Genomic DNA, 22086 nt, shown 5'->3' on the forward strand with positions numbered 1-22086 from the left:
CCCATCAGCTGAGGAGGCTGGAGGCAGAGACTGCAGGGAGGTATGGGCTCCCCTGGGAGCCAGTGGCCTCCAGCCTCTGGTGTTTTCTGAGTTGGGTGCATGGCAGATTGGAGAGCAAATGGCTGGGGCCTGTCCTTCCTGAAACATGGCAATATGTGGCTGAGCTCCTGCTCCTGGGACAATATAGCAGAGATAGTTCAAGGCCGACCCCGAGGACCTGCTACACGTTAACGGGATTAATGATGAATCCATGAGGGAGTGACCGGTAAGAGGTCAGGAAATGCTGTGTTTCTGGGCCTTGGTTTCCGGAGTGGGAGCGCCCAGGCTGCTGGGGGTGGTGAGGTGGGACAGGGTGCGGGACACTGCACAGCATTTTCCCTGGAGCTGGCAGCATAAAGGGAAGTTGCTGACTTGCCAGATGGAAATGCAGGGGTGTGGGCTGGCCTGAGGGTGTCCGTTCTGCAGAGAGACGCCCCATGAGCCACGGGAGAGGGAGTCACCAGTGACAGGCACCCGTTCAGGATGCTCCAAGGGCCAGGGTCTCCTCACCAGCCCTTCCTGAGGTGAGGTGGAACCCTGGCCCATTAAATGCACACAGAAGGAGTAGATGCACAGGTCCCAGGGACAAGTACCAGAAGTCATGGCCACTTATTGCTTTCTGGCCTGACGCTTTGTTAAAAAGCTGGGGGAGATGTCCTGACGTGGGATGGGTCCCTCTCGGAATATGAAGACAGAGAACCTTATAGTGTCTCTTAGTTCCACAATGTATTTCTACAACTGGGCATCCCTACAGCTGGTCTCCAGTTTTTTGAAACATTATAACGTTCTGGATAGCTGACAGTTCTTGCCAAGGGCCATAAAAGGCTAAAACAGCATTCAGATGACATGAGCACACAGGAATATAGTCCCAGGGCCTGGGAAACGACAAAGTCATTCTACAAAGCCAAGACCCAAGCAGCCAGTGTGTGTGGAACACCATCAGCTCTCAGAGCTGGAGGCACCTGGAAACCTCTAGACTCAGTGCCAGGGTTCTGGAAGCTGGGGGCTCAGGCCCCTGACCTCAGGACACTCAGAAAGCATAGCTGCTGGCTTTCCCAGGAATTCTTTCCCTTGTTCCCCACCTACCGAACCCTGGAGTCCTGTTGGCAAGACTGGAGTAGGCATTCCCGCTGGGTGAGGAGGTAGCTGGGCTGGAGAGAGGGCTGTAGGAAGAGGGATCTGCTGGGTAGCTGTGGCTCGTTCCAATCCCAAAGGGAGAGGACTGCGTCTTGCCGGACTGGGAGGGGATTTGCTATAATCAGGACAAAGCAAAGAGAAGGGCAGTATCACCAACAGGCCTCTGTCTCCAGGCCCCAGGCCCCAGACCCCAGGCTGGTGGCAGCCACTCCAGTGGCTGACGGTGACTCCTCATGGCCCTCCTGGCCAGCCAGGCACAAGCCTGGCATCAGGCCAGCATGTGTGGGCCTAGGACCTGTGGGATGCAGGCCCTGCATCTCTGGGGCAAGTCTGGGTGAAGTTACCCCCGGCCTACTATGATCTGGGTCTTCAGGTTTCTGCTTATACAAATACCTGAAAGACCCCTAGGCCAATGGATGCCCACCTCACAGTGACCACCAGTGCATGTGCATGGGGGCTGGGTGCTGTCATGCTGCCCTGGCTGGGGCAGACAGAGGTCCAGAGTGGTGGGAGGCTTGCCCTCATGGAGTGTCCATGGCTCTGTCCCCTCCCCCAGCTGCTTGGCTGCAACTGTGCAGGGCCAGGCTGCTGAACGTGGCTCTACCGTTGGGGACAGCTCCCAACGCACCCTCCAGGTGGCTAGTGCTCAGAGTGCTAACCTCTCTGTGAGCCAGGACCTCCAGAAAGCAGGTGCCGGGTGCTCCTACCTGGTTGGCACCTGGGGGCAAGGCCCTCATGGATGCCCATACCTGTCCAGGAAAGGGTGGCCGGCTCCCCGTCCATGCCACTTGACTCTGGTTGAGCTGCCGGGAGATCTGGGACATGTTCTGGCCCGTGGACGAGGAGGACTGGATATCATTCACACCAGGCACGTGGACCACTGAAGAGCTGGAAGAAATGAGATAGCATTTGTTGAGGAGATGCCTCTCCTACCTCACGGGCCCCTGGGCCACCTTGCTGTTCCCTCCCGGGTCTGCCTCTGTCCATCTGTCTGTCCCCCAGTGCAGGATGTCACTGGACATGCGTGGCAAGCCTTCTCTCCCTCGGGGCACCCTCTGTGTCGCCCCTACCGTGTCCCCACCTCCAAGTCACCCACACCCCACCCACGGGTCTCCAGCTCCCAGCATAAAATCTGCCTCGGTGCTGACCCACTCCTTCGTACTCAGGTTAATCTGTCCCTCTGGGGAGCCTCTAGGGCTTCAGATTCAGGACGGAGGCTGCAGGCTGTCAGCTTGTTGGTTTTGAACAGGAGAGCCTGTCAGGGGAGCCTGTGGCCGGGGCCTGGCCCAGCCGCCCAGAGCCTGCTTTGGGCTACCTCTCCCCCTGCCCTCGTGTTGTCTTTGATTTCATCCCCTCACCGTTTTATGAGGCACCTGCTGGGTGCGCCCCTGGTGCCCCTCTGCATGCCCCCTGCAGGCTCCATCTCCCCCTGCTCTCCGTGCTCCCAGGCACCCTGCAGGCATTGCTTCCCTGAGCTGTTTCCAGCCATGCTCTTTACACCATTCACTCCCTAAAGGTGGGAAGTGGGGGAGAGACTTCTGTTTGGTCTCAGGCCCTTGGTCCTGCTCCGTGGGAGCGGCTCCATGTGCAGGAGAGTGCTGTGTGCCCGGGAGGGAGCTGGGGGCGGGGGGGAACAGGGCTGAGGGGATGTCGGTGTGGAGTGGATTCTGAAGAAAGGCACTTTATAGACCAGTACAGAAGAGTGAGTACAGTTCTCCTACTAGTATTATAATATTTTTTCTATGCTTCCTGGTTCCTCATAAAATAGGGAGGCTCCAGGGGTGTCAGTACATTCTTGAACCAGCCATTCTGAAAGGGGACATTGTTCCCAGCTTCCTGCACCACTTCCTCCCTGAATGGCAACCTTTCTTTCCCATTCTCCATGGCCTCATAAGGCCTTTACTGATCACTGTTCCCTATGGGGGCTTCTCCCCACCTCTGCCTAGCACCCCTGAGCCCAGCACTCCCCAGGGCCCTCTGAGCTATCGCCTTGGTGCCCACAGGCAGGGCCAAGGCCTCCAGGACCACGGCAGGATGCAGGGTGAGGACACACACTGGGGGACAGGCAGCAATGCCACTCCGCTGGAGCTCAGGCCGACCTCTGACTGCCATGCACCCCACACCCTGCCCACTCACAGCAGCACCAGCCCCTCCAGATTTACAGGAAATCCGGCCCATTCCACCAGCTTAGGGCCCCACAGGCATCCCCCCATTCCATAGAGGAGCAGTGAGTGAGCACCCTCCGGATGCCAGGCTCTGCAAAGGGGCCGGTGTCCTCCCCTTCCCCTCCCCACACAGCCAGCCCCCCACAGGCCTGCCTCTCCTTCTCTGTAACTGCCCTCCGACCTGCTTCTATGACAATAGCCTCACCCCGGCTCAGCATCTTGAGCCTGACCATTTGTCCTATGACCCACCAGTACCCTCACCTTCCATGCTGCCCCCCAAACTTTCTCCCAGACCCTACCTCCACAAGCCCCTCCCTGCAGCCCTTCATCCAGACCGCAGGCCTGGCAGCAGGTGTCCCAAGGACCTGATAAGCATGTGCCCAGATGGGGGCTGGCACGGAGGTGCAAGGGGTCTGTGTGTGCTGAGAGTGTTACAGTGGAGGATCCTGGGGCAGGAGAGAAGTCTGGAGGCCTCGACCACTGCACAGCAGGGCAGGGTGACTGGCAGTGACGGGGATCAGCAGCAGAGCTCTGGGGCTGCCATCTCGTCCAGCTGGCCCCTGACCAGAGAATGCTGCCTGTGGCACGAGTTCCCCAGAGCCTGGGAGTGGGCTACATCCACTGAGACCCGGCTGCAGGACTGGCCCCTCCAAGGTTTCAGCCTGCATATCCAATGCACAGCGGCCGAGCTACCTGCTGTGTCTGGACACAGGAGCTACCTGCTGTGTCCTCCAGGAGGTCTGTCCGTGGACCAGTGTGCATGAGTCCAATATCCTGGCAGGGATCCTCTCTCTTGGGTGGTCAGTCTCAGCTGCCCAGCCCTGGTCCCTGTCTGTACCTAGATGCTCCACTCAGGCTCTGGCCAACTGAGCCAGCGGCTGGGCCATATGAGGAGCGCTGCCCACTGGGTATGGGTCTAGGGCAGTTCTAGTGAGTTTGGGCATTTTTGGTGGGTGATGTGAGGACCCACGCACCCTCCTGAGGGTTGCCAGTCTCTCCCCCAGCTGTTCCTCCTAGGCCCTGCTCCTCCTTCCCCAGCAGGCAATAGCAACACATCTAATAGCAATGCACAGAGGGTTCAGAGGGCAGATTCAGTCACCAGAGTCCCAGCCTGGCCCAGCGCCCACAGGGCAGTAGCCACTAACTGGGGTTTGCAGATTTTGCCACACATGGAGCCGAGCTCAGAGACCCAGGGCCTCACTGGTACAGGGCATCCTTCCACCCCTTCACCCCCTGGCTGGTACCTGAAGGCCTTCCCGGAATGTCCCGGGGGGAATGGGCTTCCCTGGGAGTAGATCTGCTGCGTCCCTGCTGCAGACGCTGAGCTCATCATCTTCTTCTCCGCTAGAAAGAGCACAGCAAGGGTTACATTCAAGGGCTTCCTGCCCTCCAGACCTCGGGGCGGGCTTTCTGTGTATGACTCCTAACCCCAAATGTGCCCGAATTTTTGCCGAATTGATCTGGTTCTGGTTTTTATGTATCTTTCGTATCTCCCAGCCATTTTTGCACTGATCCCCAGTGTGGGGCCGGGTGTCCCTGAGCAGGACGACACATCCCGGCCACCCATCCTCCTGCACCTGTTTCACCCTTGCCTGCCTCCCAGGGTCTTCTCCACACAGGAGGGTACCTGGCTATCCTCCGGCATCTAGGCCAGGCTACACGCACCAGAAAGCAAGCCCTTCCCAAGAGCTGGGAGGATGGAGACAACCAATGGAAGTTCTTCCTCAGACACTATTTTACTGACTTCTTCCAACCCCCAGGAGGAAGCAGGGAGCAGTGGTTTGGAGGACCAGCTCTGGTGCTCTCTGGTGAAGCCCTCGGCTCTACCTTGGCGGGGGGGAGGTGGCCTTGGACATGTTTGTTCTAGAGAGAGCCTTTCACTTCCCTACAATCTCAAAATTCCTACACCCATTGTTCCCACAACCCCTGACACCCCACCCACAAGATACTGGAATAGAGGACATCAGTTAGTTACATGGCAATTATTTTGTGCCTAGACAGGTGCCTCGCCTGTACCCATCTCTGGCTTGGTGAGCAGACAGGCAAAGTGGGGGATCCCCCACTGGGTGGACATGAGCAATGATGGACACTCAGGCTTGGAGGCTTGGGGTTGAGGGTGCAGGCTTCAGTCACCAAGTACTAATCTCCCACAGGTGCAAACCACCTCTGTGATGCTTCGATAAACTAAAGCACTGAGTGGTTTTCCTGGTCCGTTTCTTTTGCTGCATGATGGGGCACCCAGAAGAAAATCCTACAGGATGGAAGCCACGTGGACTCTTGGGTGTGCATTTCTAACGTAGTCCACAGGCCTGAGTTTTGTGGATAAAGAAGCAGCTCCAGGTTTCAGGACAAAGGTGCACTAGGGACTTCTTGTGATTTCACTTCATGTAGGCTATTTTTTCCTCATGTATTTTTTTTTTTTTTTTTGGTGGTTTGGGTACATGAGAAGCACATTTTTTCTAACTGCTCTAAGACATTTGTAGGACACAAAACTACACACACGCACACATACACATATACATATAAAGATTCTGGATTTTATTATTCAATCTTCTATATCTTTTTTCATTTTATTTCATGACTTTGGTCTACCTGCTTTGTTGGGAGATGAAGAAATGCATATTGGGATCTCCTGCTGCAGTGTGGCTTTATCAGGATGTTCCTATGTATCTAACTGTTCTGGCTTTCCCATGTCCCAAAGCTCATGACACATATGCCTTCACGTTGGGTTACAGCTCGTATCTACATAACCACCCCCTTCGCCCACAGAGCTCGGACAATCTGTATGCTCCTTCTGGGATCTGTAGGCACCACACCACCCCTCCTCCTGGCTCAGTGGTTTCTCGTCGCGTTGTCTGGAGCATAGCAAATTTTGGCAGCATGTGATTCAGGAGCTACCAGTCAGGAGTCCTTGAACACCCACCAATTCTACCGCTCATGACATTCATACTTTCCTATTATTTCACTTTTTCTTCTGAGTACTTTGCAATTTGCTAAAAATGTCCTCGTCTTTTCTTGGAAGTGAGACTTCCTTCCTTCTTTTCTTTTCCCTCCTTTCAAGAGTGGTTATTTTTAAACACCCTGGAAGCTGTGCTTCTCTAGAAATGTCAGAGAAAAAAACAGCACGCACCGATGAGAAATTTCTGTGTATGACTCCTAACCCCAAATGTGCCCAAATTTTTGCCGAATTGATCTGGTTCTGGTTTTTATGTATCTTTCGTATCTCCCAGCCATTTTTGCACTGATCCCCAGTGTTGCTCGTGTCATCCTTCACATTGCTGGTTTCTCAACCTGCCACTTCCGTCCCCATGATCTGTACTTGCGGCACACGAACTCAGTCTTTGGCAAGCTGAGCTCTTGGGAGGTCTGAGTAGTGCATCTCTGAGAACATCTCCCCTGGCTTCCCGTGTGCAAGTGCAGCCTGGCAGGTGGGCTCATGTTGGCTCTCCTGTCTGCCTTCCTTTTCCTTATCTGTTAATTCCCTCCATTTTGTCATCTGTTTGGGAAGGTGTTTAAGTCTCTGCAACATTACAACTTAAATGGATTTCCTCTAAACACCACGACTCTGGTCCAAAACCTCAGGCTTCTCTGAGGGAAGCCTTTTAGACGCGCTACTGTTTCCTCACTTCTCCATCAAAGTCAAGAGCCACAGATGAAGGCAGGTGGCGTGTCCAAGGGACTGGTGGGAACCAAGAGCAGCGAGCTTCCCTGTACTGTCAACAGGTCACTGCACCACACTGGTAGGCACATGTGGCCCTCATGGGAGGCAGTGCCAGCGCTTTCCTCCCTTCCTTAGCATTTGGTCCACAGCCCAGAGGGAGTGACAGTGACAATGACGGCTATGTCTGCCCCACACATGCCAATGTCAGGAGGACCAGGATTTGCTCTTCCCTCCATTGTCAGCTCCTCAGGCCTACAGGCTGCCTCCATGGCTTCCTTCTGACCAGTGTCTCCATGCTTCCTTCAGGCAGGAGAGCTGGCTTCTCCCTTCAGTGGATCCCAAGCACACTGTATCTTGCACAAATTCCTTGATCACAAGAAAATGGAATCCTTCTGCTGAATTTTGGAACATTACTGACATTTGCAGGTTGCATCTTTGGCTAATCTTAGCGGTAACCTGACTGGAAGGGGCAGCTACACGCACAGGTTTTACGTGGCACCTCGACCTAGAACACACCATTTTCTCCAGCGACACCCCTAACGTAGGCAGACCACCCGGTAACCACCACCCCCACCTACCTATTCATTCTCTACCCTCGAAGTCAGAAGGCAAGTGGTCCAGGGCCCCAGGGAACAGGTGAGGGAGTGGTGAGGCCAGTGGAGAGGCCCCACTGGGACTCCTGTCCTGGTGCTCTCTCGTCCTTCCAGCAGGGCACTGGGAACCTACCCTGTCTCCAGATGGCCCAGCTGCAACCCCCATCCCACAACCCTTCCAAGCCGCAGTGCCGTTCCAAAACTTACATGCGCTGATCCCTGCAAACATCTCAGCGAAGCGGGGGTCCCTTTCCTGGGAGAAGATGGCATCTGCCTTTTCCACAGACTTCCCGGCTTCATGAACACTGGCCGGCAGGTTGGGGACAGGAACCTGTTCACACAAACACAAGCACATCCCACGCGTGAGACACAGGACATGTGCTTGTAGCCTCCCTGGGTCTCCTTCGTTGGGTCCTTCCCTCCAGTCTCACTGACACTTAGGCTGGACGGTTTCACAGGTGGGGGGCAGGGGAGGGGGTTGAGCTGGAGGTCACAGAAAGGACGAGTCACATTGATTACTTAAAGAAAGATAAATAATAATCAATGTACTCTAAAAACCAGGAATTGTGACCATCAAGTCCAATGTTGGAGACAGGCTAGTCCAGTGCACCTTGCGATTTCTCTAGATGACCAACTCATGGAAGTAGCAGTAGGAGGAAAGGCAGAGGGAAGAGGAGAGGACAAAGAAGAAGGGAGGGAGGACGCGCAGGCAGGGTGGGGACACAGGGCAGGACCAGGGCTCGGGGAGGGGAGGGACTGGACAAGAAGCAGGACAGACAGCTGGGACACGCAGGACAGATATGGTCAGAGCTGCCCCTATAGGCTTCCGCGTCTGCTAGCACCAGGCTGGACCAAGTCCAAAAGTTACCATCAGCCCCCCAATACTCTCCATAGGGAATGTCCTATACCCGTCGTGGCCCAGCTTGCAGAAGGGTCACAGGAGACCCCCAGGAGACCAAAGTCTCCATGCCCAGTGGGTGGACGGAGTGATAGCACCTGCTGGGTTGGGCCTGGGGGGTTCCAGTGAGGGGCCGAATGTAGTCCCCAGTCCCTCGAGCTGGAGACAGTTCCAAACAGGCAAGAACCTTCTGGAAGTTCACCTGTGATAAGTCATACGACGACAACCCATCTCTCTGATGCACTTCCAACTCCGCCTGCTGCTGCTGGAGCTGCCTGAGAAACACAAAGTGAACAGTCAGGAAGGTCAGCTGTGGTGGCCGCGCCGCTGGACCAGAGCCTCCCCTGAAACCAAGGAAGCAGGGGTGACACCCCACGGACTTCTCACTTTTTGAAAACTTCTCAAAGTTTTCAACTTTTCTTTATTTTCCTTTATGATGATTTTTTAATGCCTCAAATCGAGGCATCAAGCCCTGTAGTGTAAGCTTAGGCTGCCAATGTTTAGGAAATAAATTTTGGTTTATGATTTCATTCTTTGCAGGGTAAAAAGACATCACACCAAAAAAAATGATGTAAGGCAAAATTCAGATCGACACAGGTGACTTCGGCAAGTGCTTGCCTACAAGCTGGGAGGGGGCTGCAGGACCTCATCCAGCCCTCACACTGGACGCCCACAGTGGTACTTTACCACACGGTAAAGGTTCAGAGACGCTGCCCAGCGGCCTGCTCACCGGCGCTCAGGACCTACCTAACAGAGCCGGGACCTGACCCAACACCTGTGACCCGTGCTCTGCACTCTGCATGCTTCCAAACTGCTCCTTTTGGGACAGAAAGAGCCTCCTTATGGGAAATAGCTGCTTTCTGTTTTAGAACATGGAAACCGAGTTATGTCTGAGGAAAAGTGAACCCTACAGCACAGAGCCTAAATACGGGGCCAGATGCCAGGGTCGCTTTCAAGTCTAAATACCAACAAGGATGACAGGCAAGCAACGATCTTCAAATTATTGCCAAAATTACACCACCTCATGCCCAGGAGTCAACAGAAAGGACACAAACAGACCATTCAAGCATAACACACACAGAACACCTTTCATATGGAGATTCATATAATGAGCAGGGTTAGGGAAACACTTGCACCATTAAAATCATCAAAATGAGCACAAGTTAGAACAGACTTGGAGAACACTTCTTCAACTCCTAAGCTGGTAAAACTACGTGTAGCATGGTGGCTCAGGACAGGAAGATCCCAGTCCAGTGGAGAAGTGTGTGTGGACACAGCCCTTTTGCAATCCATTAGGTCCCGTGGACACGTCCACACCTTCCAGGTGTCGTCCTGCTGCTGGCACTTGTGCAGGGAGCTTACTCAGTGGCTGCAGATGAGAGCGTCTATGCAGAGTTGGCCGTAACAGGGGACGACTTTATAAACGTGTCTATTCATTTACTGAGCATACATGCCCTGGTCTCCCACTGTGGCCACTGTCAGGACTATCTGGACACACTAGCAGCTGCTCTGAGAGTGTGTGGAAAAGTTCAGGACAAACCATCATGCGCACTACGACTATGGCTACAAACAGCATGTCCCCTGTGATGAACAAAATTTGGAACATGTGACAAAATGTCTTAAGGATCTACATTGACTGGCCAGATTTTCCTTATCTGTTGTGAACCTAGGACAGCCTCAGTGGGTCCCTGTGGTCTTCTCCACCCCTCGCTCCATGCTCTGAGCCCCATGCAAGGCGGCAGGTGCCCTCCCCCTTGCTGGAGGCCGGAGGCACTGGGGAGGAAGTGTCGGTAGTGCCAGAGAAGGCAAGTCTACCAGGGAACTCAGAAGCCACTGCAGGGAGGGCAGGTGCAGGGGTGAGCCAGCCCACCTGGAGGAGAGTCCCCGCAGAGGGCCCCCTGCGAGCACGCCTCTGATAGCTGCAGACTGGTTCAGCCAACGCCGAGGGCCATGGGGAGGACCCGGAGAACCCCACCCGGGAGGCGGTGGTGTGGTCAGTCTGGCCAAGGGGGAGCTGCTGATCATGGAAGGCTGGTAGGAAGGACACCTGTGCCCTCCAGGCATTTGCCCTCGGCACCTGCTAGGGGTCTGCATTGATTGCAACTCACACTGGGCTCACTCAGAGAGGTGACAACCCTCCAAGTGGGGATGTTTTGAACTCCCTTTACAAGGGAGCTCACCGAGGCCCAGAGATGCTAGGGGTCTGCAGAAAAGAGACAGTGCTTTGAAGGGGGATTTGGTGCAGTGGCCTCTTCACAGCATAAAGGACGACTAGCTGGGTGGGGAGGAAGCCCTGGGTGGTCATGGTGGGAGCCAGTGATGAGCCTCGAGGGAGAGGCGGCCTGCCAGAAGCCTGGCATCAGGGGCAGGTGCAGCTCCTGCGACCATGGGTTGGGGGGGGTCCCCAAACTCCTACCCCACTGGCCAGACAACTGGAAGCCTGAGAACAAGGGGCACAGGCCATCTTGTCCACAAAGGTTAACGTTGGCTTGTCCCAGACAGACAGGCAAATGCGAATGTCCACACACCACCAGGCTGGTGGGCGGTGTAGACGGAGCACAACCAGGCTGCCCCAGTCCAGGTGTGGGCTGTCTGGGTTATACTAAAGCAGCACCATGTTTACTAACCACTTCTGCTCCCAAGAACAGAGCAAGCACAGGGGGTCTTGGTCCATCCCCCACCCCACTGAGATGGTGATCACATGAGCAACTGGCCAGTCTTTGCTTCTCCTCCTCTGCTGGGGAGCTCGCTGCTTTCCAAGGCAGCCCGCTCCATCTGTAGGCGAGCAATTAGGAAAAATCTGTCCCTAAACAGCCCAAATCTACCTTCCTACAACTCTCTTTCTGAGTTCTGATCCTGCTGCCCGAGAAACACAAAATAAGTTGAATTCTGTCCCTGAACTCTTCTTCCCAGCAGCCAGAGAGATGGGTAGTCTGGTCACCATTCACCTTCCGCTGCACACTTCACATTGGTTCCTGGCCTGTGTGTCCCTCCACCTCCCTAGGGAAGACCTCTTAGAAGAGAACCCCGCTGGGGGACCGCTGACCAGGGTATTTAGATCTAAGCCTGGTTGAGACGCCTGTTCTGGGAGGTGTTACTGGAATGTCTACACCAGGCTCTGTACTAGACTCCATGGGGAGGACGAGACATCCAGACCCATGTGGTTGGGATCTCAGGGCATGGATGGTCTCCAGGGAGGACAGACATTCGCCAAGAAGTGTGGTGTGCTGCATTCAGAGCCAGGGTGTGGGGAGAACACACGGCTTGTCTCCTGACCTGGATGCGAGAGCACGCGGAAGGGGCAGTTGAGCCACAAAACACGGATTCCCCCCCAGGCAATCTGTGCCTACACTTGCAACACCAGGCAACAGGGGAACTGAAAAGAATTCTTTTTAAACTGGTATTTCAAAAAATTTTAAAGTAATATAATGATCTGTAGAAAAATCCTAAGTTTCTGTATTTTCCTGCTCTTCCTTTACAGTTTTGCTATTTTGTTTCCATCTCGCAGGCCCCACTGTCACTCGCATGCGAGGACCCTGACACCTGAGTGCAGAACGTGGGGCAGCACCCTCCCGCACTGTGCTACCTCCGCGGCCTTCCCCTTTCACAGATGCAGACAGCAAGGGTCTGGGTCCCGAAGCTGCACCCGGGTGGTGCACACAGGGTTCAGACCCAATTCTGTGGGCTACAGACCTTGCACCCAGTCCTACAGATGTAACAGCCCATCACCCCACAGCTCCCATTCCAGAGCTGCAGGCCCGACCACACCACATCGTGAGCCACCAGGTGGGACAGTAACCCTGTACTTTGGGGTTTTTGTGGGACTGGAGCTGTGAATGCCTCTTCTCTTCCTTCCACGACTTTTCCCGGAGCCCAACCTTCAGCCCACTGGTGCTTTTCCAGGGAATACGACCGCTCCCGCCTGTGGTCCAGCCTGTGTCCAACCTGAGCAGGGACCTTTGGGAGTGGGTGAGACCACCGTGTGCGCTGGGCGCCCCTGATGTGGGTCTGCCTTGTAGAGAAGGGCCCACGTTTCCAACGTGCACCAAGGAGACAGTAAGAACCAGAGGCATCCAGGCGGGAGCCTGCTCTCAGCTCCGTCCCCTTCTGAACCTGAGAACGCTCCCTTCAGGAGGCTGTAGAAAACAGGGGCTCTGGTGTGGCCTGCAGGTCACAGGGCCTGACCACACTCCCCCGTGGTCCGGATACAGCCCCATCCCGCAGACTGGGCTCTTGGCACCCACAGTGGCAACCCCGTGCAGGAAGTGCTGACTTGCACACTGCCCGTCCTGGGAAAAGGCTTGAGGAGGTTTCTTGGACATTTCATGGCAATGAAATAAAAATAAACCTTGGTGTGCTTGCAAATTCCAGAGGGGGAGAAGTGCAGGCTCCTCAGAATTCTGGCCGACAGCACGTGTACGGGACCCGGCCCGCATGCAGCAAAGCGCTGCCCTGTCCACTGGGGACCAAAGTGGATGATCCCACAGCAGAGGCGTCAGGCCCAGGCTTCCTGTCGGCGAGGCCCCCCTGCACCGGGGACATCAGGATGCTGTCAATTATGTCCGACACTCCCAGACTGAGGCTTTTACTCAACCAGAGTAAGTGTGACCCCGGCCACGAGAGAGGCAGTGGGAGGCAGCAGTGATCGCACCTCTGGGAGAACAGGGGTCTGGCAAGGAGGCTTCTGGGGCTCCCCAAGCTTAGCGACCAGTCAGGCTAGTAACACCCACCCCTGAGTGAGAGCTGTCTGCATGGCCAGTGGGAGGACTCTGAACGCCCATCAAGGGGTTTGGAGGAGCAGCAGGAGTGTGTTTTAGAGACAGCCCCTGGGGCCACGTGGGCTGCTCAGGGGGACTGGCTGGAAGGCAGGGGGAGCTGGTCAGGGAAGAGCATCCCAGACAGAGGCTGTAGGGCCCTGCTCTTGCCCAGGTTGTCTGCTGCAGGTACCTGGGAGGGTGGGACGCAGGACACTCCCAGGCTGGACCTCAGTGACCTGGAGCGTCAGCCTCTCTGGCCCTAAGCTCTGCAGAGATGAGGAAGGTCACCTTGCTGTCACTCCCCACTCCCAGGCTCCTGCCTCCTGCAGGTCAGGTGGGGCTGGGCAAGGCGGGCTATCACGGTGTGCATGGGGATGGAGGGCCGGCTCCAAGGGATGCTGGCTCCAAGCGATGGGCATGGTGGGGGTCTAAGGACGTGCACACAGCTGCCATGGTTGTGAAGACCTACAGTGGTTGTGGGACAGGGTTGTGCTGTTAGGATACACTAGGGACAGCTTCGGATTCCCCTGGAAGAGGAGCTGGGACAAGACCGCTCGGTTGCTAGCTCACGTGTGCACGAAAACGCCCAGCAGCTTCTGCTCAGGACAGCAGTCCATGACGACATGTCTCGGAAAAACACGGCCGCCCAGAGCCCAGAGATCCAGCACAGGCAAAAGTCGTGAGACCAGCAGAGAAACTCCCTGTCCATGCTTCTTGCTTTCCTGCACCGATGTCACAGGAGAATGTGCGGGGATGACAAAGAGGCCCTCTTCGCACAAATGCTGATCATTCCACGCTCCGTTTCTCTGAGAACTTTCTTTTGAAAGTGTTCTTGACGGAGGCAGCAAGGCCAGCCTCTCCTGCCCCTGAGCACAGAGCATTCAGGGACCTTCCCACTGAGTCTGCCCACTGCAGGCAGAGCCCAGCCAGGACCGAGGAGAGGGCCAACGGCTCGCATCGCGGTCGTCACTGCCCTCTGCTGCCCACAGCTGACATCTCCTGCCACCTCCACCCAGGGAAGGCCAACACCACACACCACTGCCAGGCCTCTGCTTAAGTTCTCCCAAGGGGGCATTCTCAGCCCCTCTGACCCCAAGTTGCTGCCAGGAGCAGTGGTCGTGAGATGCCTGTGGGGACACGGCCTGTGCAGAACGTCTGCCCTGCTGGTGCGGAGCTGCCTGCCTCAGAAGGACATCAGAGCCTGTGGGGAGCACCTGTCGGCTAGTATGTTGGCATCAGAAGGGTGAAGGTTCAGGAACAGTGTCCGGGGCCCTGAATGCCTGACAGGCTTGCTCGTCTGCACAACCCCCCTCGGTGGTGGTGGTACAAGCCACAGTATGAGCAGATGCTGAGCAAGCCAAGCTGGCATCTCCTCCTCCCCCTGGGCTCCCACTGCCCACACTGGCTGCCCCAGGGCAGTGAGCACACGGTCACCCCATCCTCGGAGACCCTGGGAGGGAGACGGGCCTGGCGCTGGGGGTGCCTCTCTGCCCCATGCTGGGGGCAGTTCTCACTGTAACCGAGTTTACCCAGTAGCCCCCAGATAATCTCAGATGCAGGATAAGACAAGGCAACACTGCATTTCTGCACTCCTGGAGCTACAGCCCTGCTCCTGCTACTCCTACAACCAAGAGTATCATGGCTGGAAGACCCGTAGGAAAAGCCCTGGGGCCCCAGGCAGGCCAAGGGAGGAGGGGCAGAGGAAGAGGAGGTCACACAGCTTGGGGGGATGGCCAGTGGGAGCCAGCTGCCCATGCTGGTGCCTACGGCTGCGTGGAAAGCAATTTCACAGAGTTGGGGGCCAAGGCCAGGCTGTGAGGGTGATGAGGAGCTGGATGACCGGGGTGTGGGCGCCCAACAGAGGGCTGCAGGCCCTGCTGGCAGAGAAAGCTCTGGAGGGCCTGGGTACCCATCCCAGGGTCTCAGGAGCCCGTGACAAGGCCTGGACAAGGAGTGTGGTGCCCACGGGAGACAGGGGATGTGCGGGGAGGGCCTGGCCCTGGAGGGAGGAGGAGCAGGACACAGAGACCCTCACTCCTGCCAACAGGAGGAGGCTGGTGGCCAGGCCCTGCTTCCCAATTCACCACCAGGCAGGATGATCTATCTGGAGCGTGAAGAAGCAGGCAGTGGCAGCCTGCAACGGGCGAGCCGGGACTCCACGCCCCACCGAGCAGGGCAGGCTCCGGCCCGACGTCCTGTCACACCACTTCACATGCACCATCTACACACAGCATCTGAAGAAGGCTGTTCTCCTCACTTTATAGACATGACAACTGAACCTTGGAAAACACAGTGACTTGCCCAGTGGGGGCGGCATAGATGGAAACCCAGGCCAGGCCCCAGGGGCCTTCTGTGGGTGGACTGACCCCTCTGGCTTTGTGTCCTGTGGCCAGGAGCAGGCCTGAGGCTGAGATGCAGGGTGGGACTGCCCCGGAAGGAGGGGGGCCCGAGGGGTACACCCCAATCCAGGGTGCTGGGCGAGGCACCAGGGCAGAGCCCAGAGCCCACCAGCAGGCCAGGGTCACAGCCCGCGGGTGTCTCTAGGACAGCTGTCAGATGAGGAGGGGAGGTGGTAGGGGTGGGGAAGACCCCACTGACTCAGAGCCAGGCCCGGGGAAAGGCAGGACAGCGGTACCACTGACCAGCGTGGGAGCATGGGGATGGTCCACGAAGCTCCCCGCAGGCTGCAGGCTGCAGTGCCCCGACGTGTGCTCACACACGCTTGGACATCACTATGTCTCTGTTCACACGGGTTCTGGCCTTGCACCTCCTCGAGAATAAATCAGGGAGGATGCATGACCTGCCTGTAGCTGGGGGCCTGACCTCAATCCTCACAGCAACCCCCCTCCCCACCCCCCCGAGAGGGATCATCACCGGTTGCAGGGACAGGGGTGTGAGTGCTGAAATGATACGACACATAGCTCAAGGTCATAGGAAGCGGAGGTCAGGCTCAGAGCCCAGGTCCACATGCTCACATGTGTGGATATGGGGTGAAGCCGGTGGCAACCATGGGACCGCGGGACTCAGAGCAAGAAGACAGTGTGGATGCCTGGGTGCGACCCCCAGCCCCTGCCCCCAGGCCCCAGAGCATGCAGAGCCTCAGCCCCACTCCGTGGCTCTGCTTCGGGCACTGGCGCGGCAGGCAGCCCGAGGGTTCCCGGCTCAGCTGCGCTGGGCTCTGCCTTCCAGGGGGACAGAGAGGCCTGGGGAGCAGGATACCCTGAGGCTGGGGGGGCGGGGCTGCCATGGGGGCCGACCCTCAGCGTTGGGGTTTAGGAGCATGGCGTGGGGGGAGCAGTGATGCCGAGCAGTCCCCCAAACCCCCCAAATCCCCCATCCTGCTCCTCAGGCCCCGAGGGCCTGCTGGCTGCAGGGAAGCCAGGAGCTGGGGGGCATAAGGTCATCAGGTCTGGACACCCGGGAGGACCCCAGATAGGGTGGCAGGGGCGGGGGGGGCGGGAAACGTGTGCAGCACGTACTTGACATTGGTGTTTGTGCAGATGACGTACTCAATCTCGTCAGAATAGGGATTCTGGAAGGTGAAGCTGCTGGTGCGGATCAGCATCCACTCCCGGCTCTTGGTGCGGAGCCGGTACATGACGGACAGCACCTGGCCCTTCAGTTTCACCACCTGCCAAAACATGGGGAGAAGGAAGGGGGTCAGGAGGAGGTGGAGAGGCACCGGGCAGGTTCAGGACGGGGCTGGCAGGGGCAGCTCGAAGGCTGCACTGTGGGGGCATCTCCCTCCCTGGGCTGGACTCTGCCCTCCGTCACCCTCTCAGAAACGTCTGCTGTGTATCAGGACCTCTCAGCTCTCTCCAATTAGGTCATGACGCTCTATGATCCAGGTACTTCCCTTTTCGCCCTGGCTACAGGGCGACTCTGGCTTCCATACCAGCACCCCCCCCGGGGGGGGGCATCTCACTCCAGTGTAGTCACACCATAGCAGTGGATTTATTTCTTCACACCTCAGCCTAAAAAGTCCTTACCCCTGTTCACCACTGTTGATTGGGTCAAGCACACCCTCTGGGAGGAGGTGTGACGAGAGGATAAATCTATACGCAGGATCTGTGTGCAACTGCCCACTACTGCTTTTATGCTGAAGTACGGTTTCCAAGTTACTTCCAAATGTACATCCTCGCAGGAGTTTCGTGAAGGTGGGTTTCACTATCACTATTCACAGAGCTCTACTACCGAGTCCTAGAGAAATGGAACAAGCTGCCCAAGATCAGACAACTCTGCTGGAAAAGCAGGGAAGGAACCAAGGTCTTCCTTCCCAACCACAAGTTTGTTTCAGCCACTCTTGTGCTTCCTGTAGACGCACACACCCAAGCACAAGCAGACACAGAGCCGTGGGCGTGCACAGGTACACAGGGACCCTTGGCTGCCAGCTCCCAGGGCTGCAGCAGACACAGGAGGGAGGCTGTGAACAGCTGGCGGGTGGGCACTGGCTTGCGGTGAACACAGTTCCAGGCAAAGGGAGATGGAGGGGGCGTGCTTCTCCACAGGCCTGTGTGCCCCAGATCCCAGGGCTGGTCGGGACACAGAAGGCTGTGAGCCTGGGGCAGCCCAGCTTGCTTGACTGTGAGCCCAGAGTGTGATTAGAAATAAGAATGGGGACCTGGCCCCAGGGTCAGTGAGGGTCCAGTCCCCCTTCCTTAGCTCCTTCTCTTGTAGTTTATTTCTGGCTGGACGTCTGTGGACAGCCAGGGGACAGGGACAGGGAGGGGCCTCTTGGTCACCTGAGTCCCCCTACCCCTGCCCCCAGTGTCGACCTTGGCACAGAACAGGACCCGGAGCACAGGTTCTGAGCATCCCTGACAGGTCTGGGGGCCCCATGCATGGAGCTGACGCAGCCTGGGCACCCACACTCTTTCTGTGCCACCCCCGGGAACCCAGATGGAATGAAACCTGAGTTGGCTGGAAACCCTGATGGGAGAACCTAAATGACAGAGAAACCAGACCCACACCCAGGAGGGCGGGTGCCCCTGCATTGCACTGCCTGTGAGGAAACACTCACTGGGTGAGGCAAGGCCCGGACGCTCAGGGGCCTGTGGGCTGGTGTGCAGGAAGCTGGCTCTTTCCCTGCAGGGCCAGAGGTCAAGGCCACGTACCCCTGAGGTCCACATTCAGAGAGGGTCCCCTGGGAGACTCCTCAGTCTCTGCATAAAACATGGGGGAAGGCGGCAGCCACTCCCATGTTCTGAGACCCACGTCCTCAGCTTTTTGAAGCGGCACACCAAAGTGCCTGTGTGTCTCTTCTAACTGGAATGCCTGAGACGGTGGGAGATGCTTCAGCTTATGTAGCAGACACTTGCCAAGGTGCCACCTGTGTGCAAAGCCGGCTCAGAGCTGGAGATGGAGCAGCAGAAGGGAGCCAGCAGCCCCTTGCCTTCCCAGGGGCCCAGTCCCCAGCTAAGCGTGTGGTACAGGTCACCTCGTGTAGTCTTCACAATATCGTGTGCATCTGGAATCTGAGCCCCAGGAGAGTTTGATATGCCACCAAGGCCTCCTGACTAAGCCGTGTAGAGGCTGGATGGGGTCCCAGATCCCCCTGACCCTGGTGCCCACTGTCCTTTCACAACCCCGTCAGCCAAGGAGGAACTCCTGTCTCAGGACAGCTGTGTCAGTAGGTGGAATCTAGGGAGAGCAGGCCAAAACTCAGCTTAAAACCACACAATCAAGAGGCCAGGGGCCACCAGGATGCCAAGGGTCCGAAGAGGGCTGAGGGAGATGTGGCTGGGAACTCCCTGGAAGGTGGGTACATTGTTGGCGAGTGAAGCCCTGTGACCCCAGGGAGGAGGCAGGTGCACCATGTCTGGGGGCTGGGAACCCAGAGTGTGGCGGGGGCCAGAGGCATGGGTGGGGCAGGGCCACATTGGGGTCCCTCTGTTGTGCTGAATTTGGGTGCCAGGCCGACACAGGAGTCCACCCAGGCCGTCCATCTAGCACTGCGCTTCGTGAACCTGGCTTCAGCCACCATCTCCACCGCAGAAAGCTCGCAGGAGTGTGGGGGGAGGCAGTGGGACCCTGCTCTGGGTCTGGGACTCGCTGGGTCCCTCTCTTCCACCTGGCTGCTGGGTAAACAGTAATCCGGTGAGGGTCCAAGAGCAGAGCCAAGGACAGACTCAGGTTTCCTGGCCCCCGTGCTGGCACAGGCCTCCCCAGCAAACCCAAATTCCTCAGGAACCCGACGGCACTCTAAGGGTCTCACGTCCGGGCTGCTTGAATGCTTTGGTTTAAATCCAGAGTTCCAGGGCTGACTCCAGGCTGACACAGCTCCCTTGGTGTTTCTGCAAAAATAAGCCACTTCCCTCTATCAACATTCATCCCCCAGCCCAGCCGGCAGAGGCTGGAGCCCAAAGAACACACGTGAGGGGCCGGGGCCAGCGCTCCAGGATGTGCCCGGGGCTACCCAGCCCTGGCCCGCTGAGTTCTGGGACAGTGGGGCCTCTGGCCCTCAGGCGGGGTTCCGGCTTCACCTCCTGCCTGCGTCGAGGTGGCCGCTCCCTGGGCGTGGGGTCTGCCATTACATTCCTCCTGTTTCTGTCCAAAACCACTCAGCTTCCGATGGAGTCAGCTGGGTGAAATCTCAGTGTGCTGCCAGACGGAGTGGCCTGTGCGTAGTGTGGTGACAGTAGGATGCTCCGGAAGGGGCAGCTCCAGCCTTCCCTGTTACTACCCTGTTGGGTGACTCGGGTGACTCGGGGCAGGCTTCGGAGCCTCTCTGGGTTCTGGTGTTCACCGGCAATGGCGGGTTTGACAACAGACTATATGGACTGCGGATCACCTGAGATGGTGTGTGACAAGGGGTCGGGCTGGTCACTAACCACGTAGGGAGGCCCATCGTTACTAGAGCTTCATTTCCATAGATTCAGGAAAGGGAGGTTGACCCAGTCCAAAGTCTAGAACAATCTCCGTGTATTTGGCAGAGATGTGGCATGAAGGACACACTCTGGCAATGCTTAATCAGTCTCCGTTCACATTTTCCCAGAATGAAAGTCACCTGCTACGGGTCACGGTCTGTTTGGACCATGTTATGAAGAGCCACTCACCCACGAGCAAGCTCTGCACTTGGCAGTGGGTGGGCATGACGATGGGAAGCACAGACCTGGCACCTGCCCATGGGGAGCTGATGTTTCAGTAGAGAGGACGGGAAGAAAAAGAAAACCAGTGGACAAATAAATAAAATAATTACAAATTGAAACAGTTGTGCAGGAAAAACAAGAGGCTGAGAAGGAGGGTAGGGGGCTTTCTCTGCTGGTGTGGCCGTTGACTGCATCTCTGAGATGACAGGAGTAAAAACCTAATCAATAGGCTGTCAGTCGTGGAAGAGTCAGGGGACAGCAGTCTACTCCAGAAGGAACACGTGCAAGGGTCCTGAGGCAGGAAACAGCATGATGTGTTCAAGGCACCAGAAGTCCCGTGTGACCACATGCCATGATGTGTTCAAGGCACCAGAAGACCCGTGTGACCACATGCCATGATGTGTTCAAGGCACCAGAAGACCCGTGTGACCACATGCATAAGACACGTGGGGCAAAGGTCACAGAGCTTACAGCTCTGTGGTAAAGGACCTTGGATCTGAGTCCACGGGGAAGCCAACGGCTTGTTTAAGCAAAGATGTAGCAAAGCCTAATGCAGGTCTTCTGGGTGGTGTGGGGTCGGCAAGAGTAAAGCAGGCAGTGCTGCAAGGACACTGCCACGATATTGAGAATGAGAGTGGGGGTGGCCCGGCCGAGGTGGGAGGAAGGAGCAGAGGGAGAAGGGCAGACTGTGTCTCGGTTCTAGGTGCGTGGAACGGGGGCATGGGGGTACGAGGTGGATGCGGGTGGTGGGACAGCAGAAGCAGCACTGTGTGTCAGAAGGCAGGTGTGGCAGGCATGGCAGGTGCATGGCAGAAGCAGCACTGTGTGTCAGAAGCAGGGGCAGAGCGCCAGGGACAGTCAGTACTGTCCCCTGGGGATATAGTCGCTGAGAGTGACACTCCACGGAGCATGGGAGAGGAGGCAGGGATCACGGAGCCCCAGGGCACCGGGCTGGAGCAGCAGGAGCAGGTGGTGTTCTGGGGGAGCCGGGGGCCCTAGCAGATCCTCCCCGACGCAGGGTGTGAATGGAGCTGCCAGTGTCAGGGGTCACTCTTGAGCATTGGGAAGCAATGGCAAGGGCCCCCTGGGGCACGGTAACAGGAGGCTACCATCCCCCTGTGGGATGCATCTCACAGGCCCTTTTTCCATGACAGCGTTGGGCCCCTTCCTCCCTGGGGCCCAGGTGAGCCTCCAAGGCCTCAGGGAGGAACCTGCTTCCTGCCGTCACCACTGCGCAGGCCCAGGAGGTGACAGGTCCTCAGACCCCTGGTCCCCATGCGTCCACCATGTGGTCTGAGGTGCCCCTGCTTCCCCAAGTCTCCCCTTCTCTCCCTGGACACGATGAGGACGATGTCCCCCCTCTCCCACTGCCCCCTCACCCCCGCCCACGACGACTGTCAGGAAGAGTCAAGCACATGGTGACCAGGACGCTAAATGACGCGGTGCCGGCTGGCCTCCCTCCCCGGCTCCATCTCCCCTTGGCTGTCTCTGCCCAGAGTGTCAGCAGGCCCACGACGGCCCCGTGGGCTGCCCCTTCCCCGCCCCACCTGTCACCCCTACCTGGATGATCCACAACCTCCCCCCGCCCGCTGCCACTGTGCCGTGTGTCCTCACGTGTGCTCTCTGCGGACCCAGAGAGGCTTGCTCTCAAAAACACTGCTCGCCTTCTGGTCCTAAGAGGGGCCCTCCTGCCAATGACTCGGGGGAGAACGTCATGTCCTCCAGGTGGCCTCAGCAGCCCGTCCCGC

General features: G+C 57.2%; 1 protein-coding gene across 6 annotated transcripts in view; it reads right to left on the bottom strand.

Moving 5' to 3' along the window:
• ARNT2 (aryl hydrocarbon receptor nuclear translocator 2) overlaps positions 1–22086 on the bottom strand; it is a 155435-nt gene that overhangs the window by 13892 nt on the left and 119457 nt on the right. For all 6 annotated transcript variants that reach the window (XM_072801925.1, XM_072801926.1, XM_072801923.1 and 3 more), the window contains 6 exons: positions 16730–16881; positions 8696–8768; positions 7803–7926; positions 4586–4685; positions 1926–2064; positions 1126–1291 (listed from right to left, as the gene is read on the bottom strand). In XM_072801925.1, coding sequence (XP_072658026.1) covers positions 1126–1291; positions 1926–2064; positions 4586–4685; positions 7803–7926; positions 8696–8768; positions 16730–16881 — 754 coding nt within the window. The remainder of the gene's footprint in view (positions 1–1125; positions 1292–1925; positions 2065–4585; positions 4686–7802; positions 7927–8695; positions 8769–16729; positions 16882–22086) is intronic.

This window comes from Canis lupus, chromosome 2 (assembly GCF_048164855.1).
Source record: "Canis lupus baileyi chromosome 2, mCanLup2.hap1, whole genome shotgun sequence".
In the NCBI taxonomy this organism is placed as follows: Eukaryota; Metazoa; Chordata; class Mammalia; order Carnivora; family Canidae; genus Canis; species Canis lupus.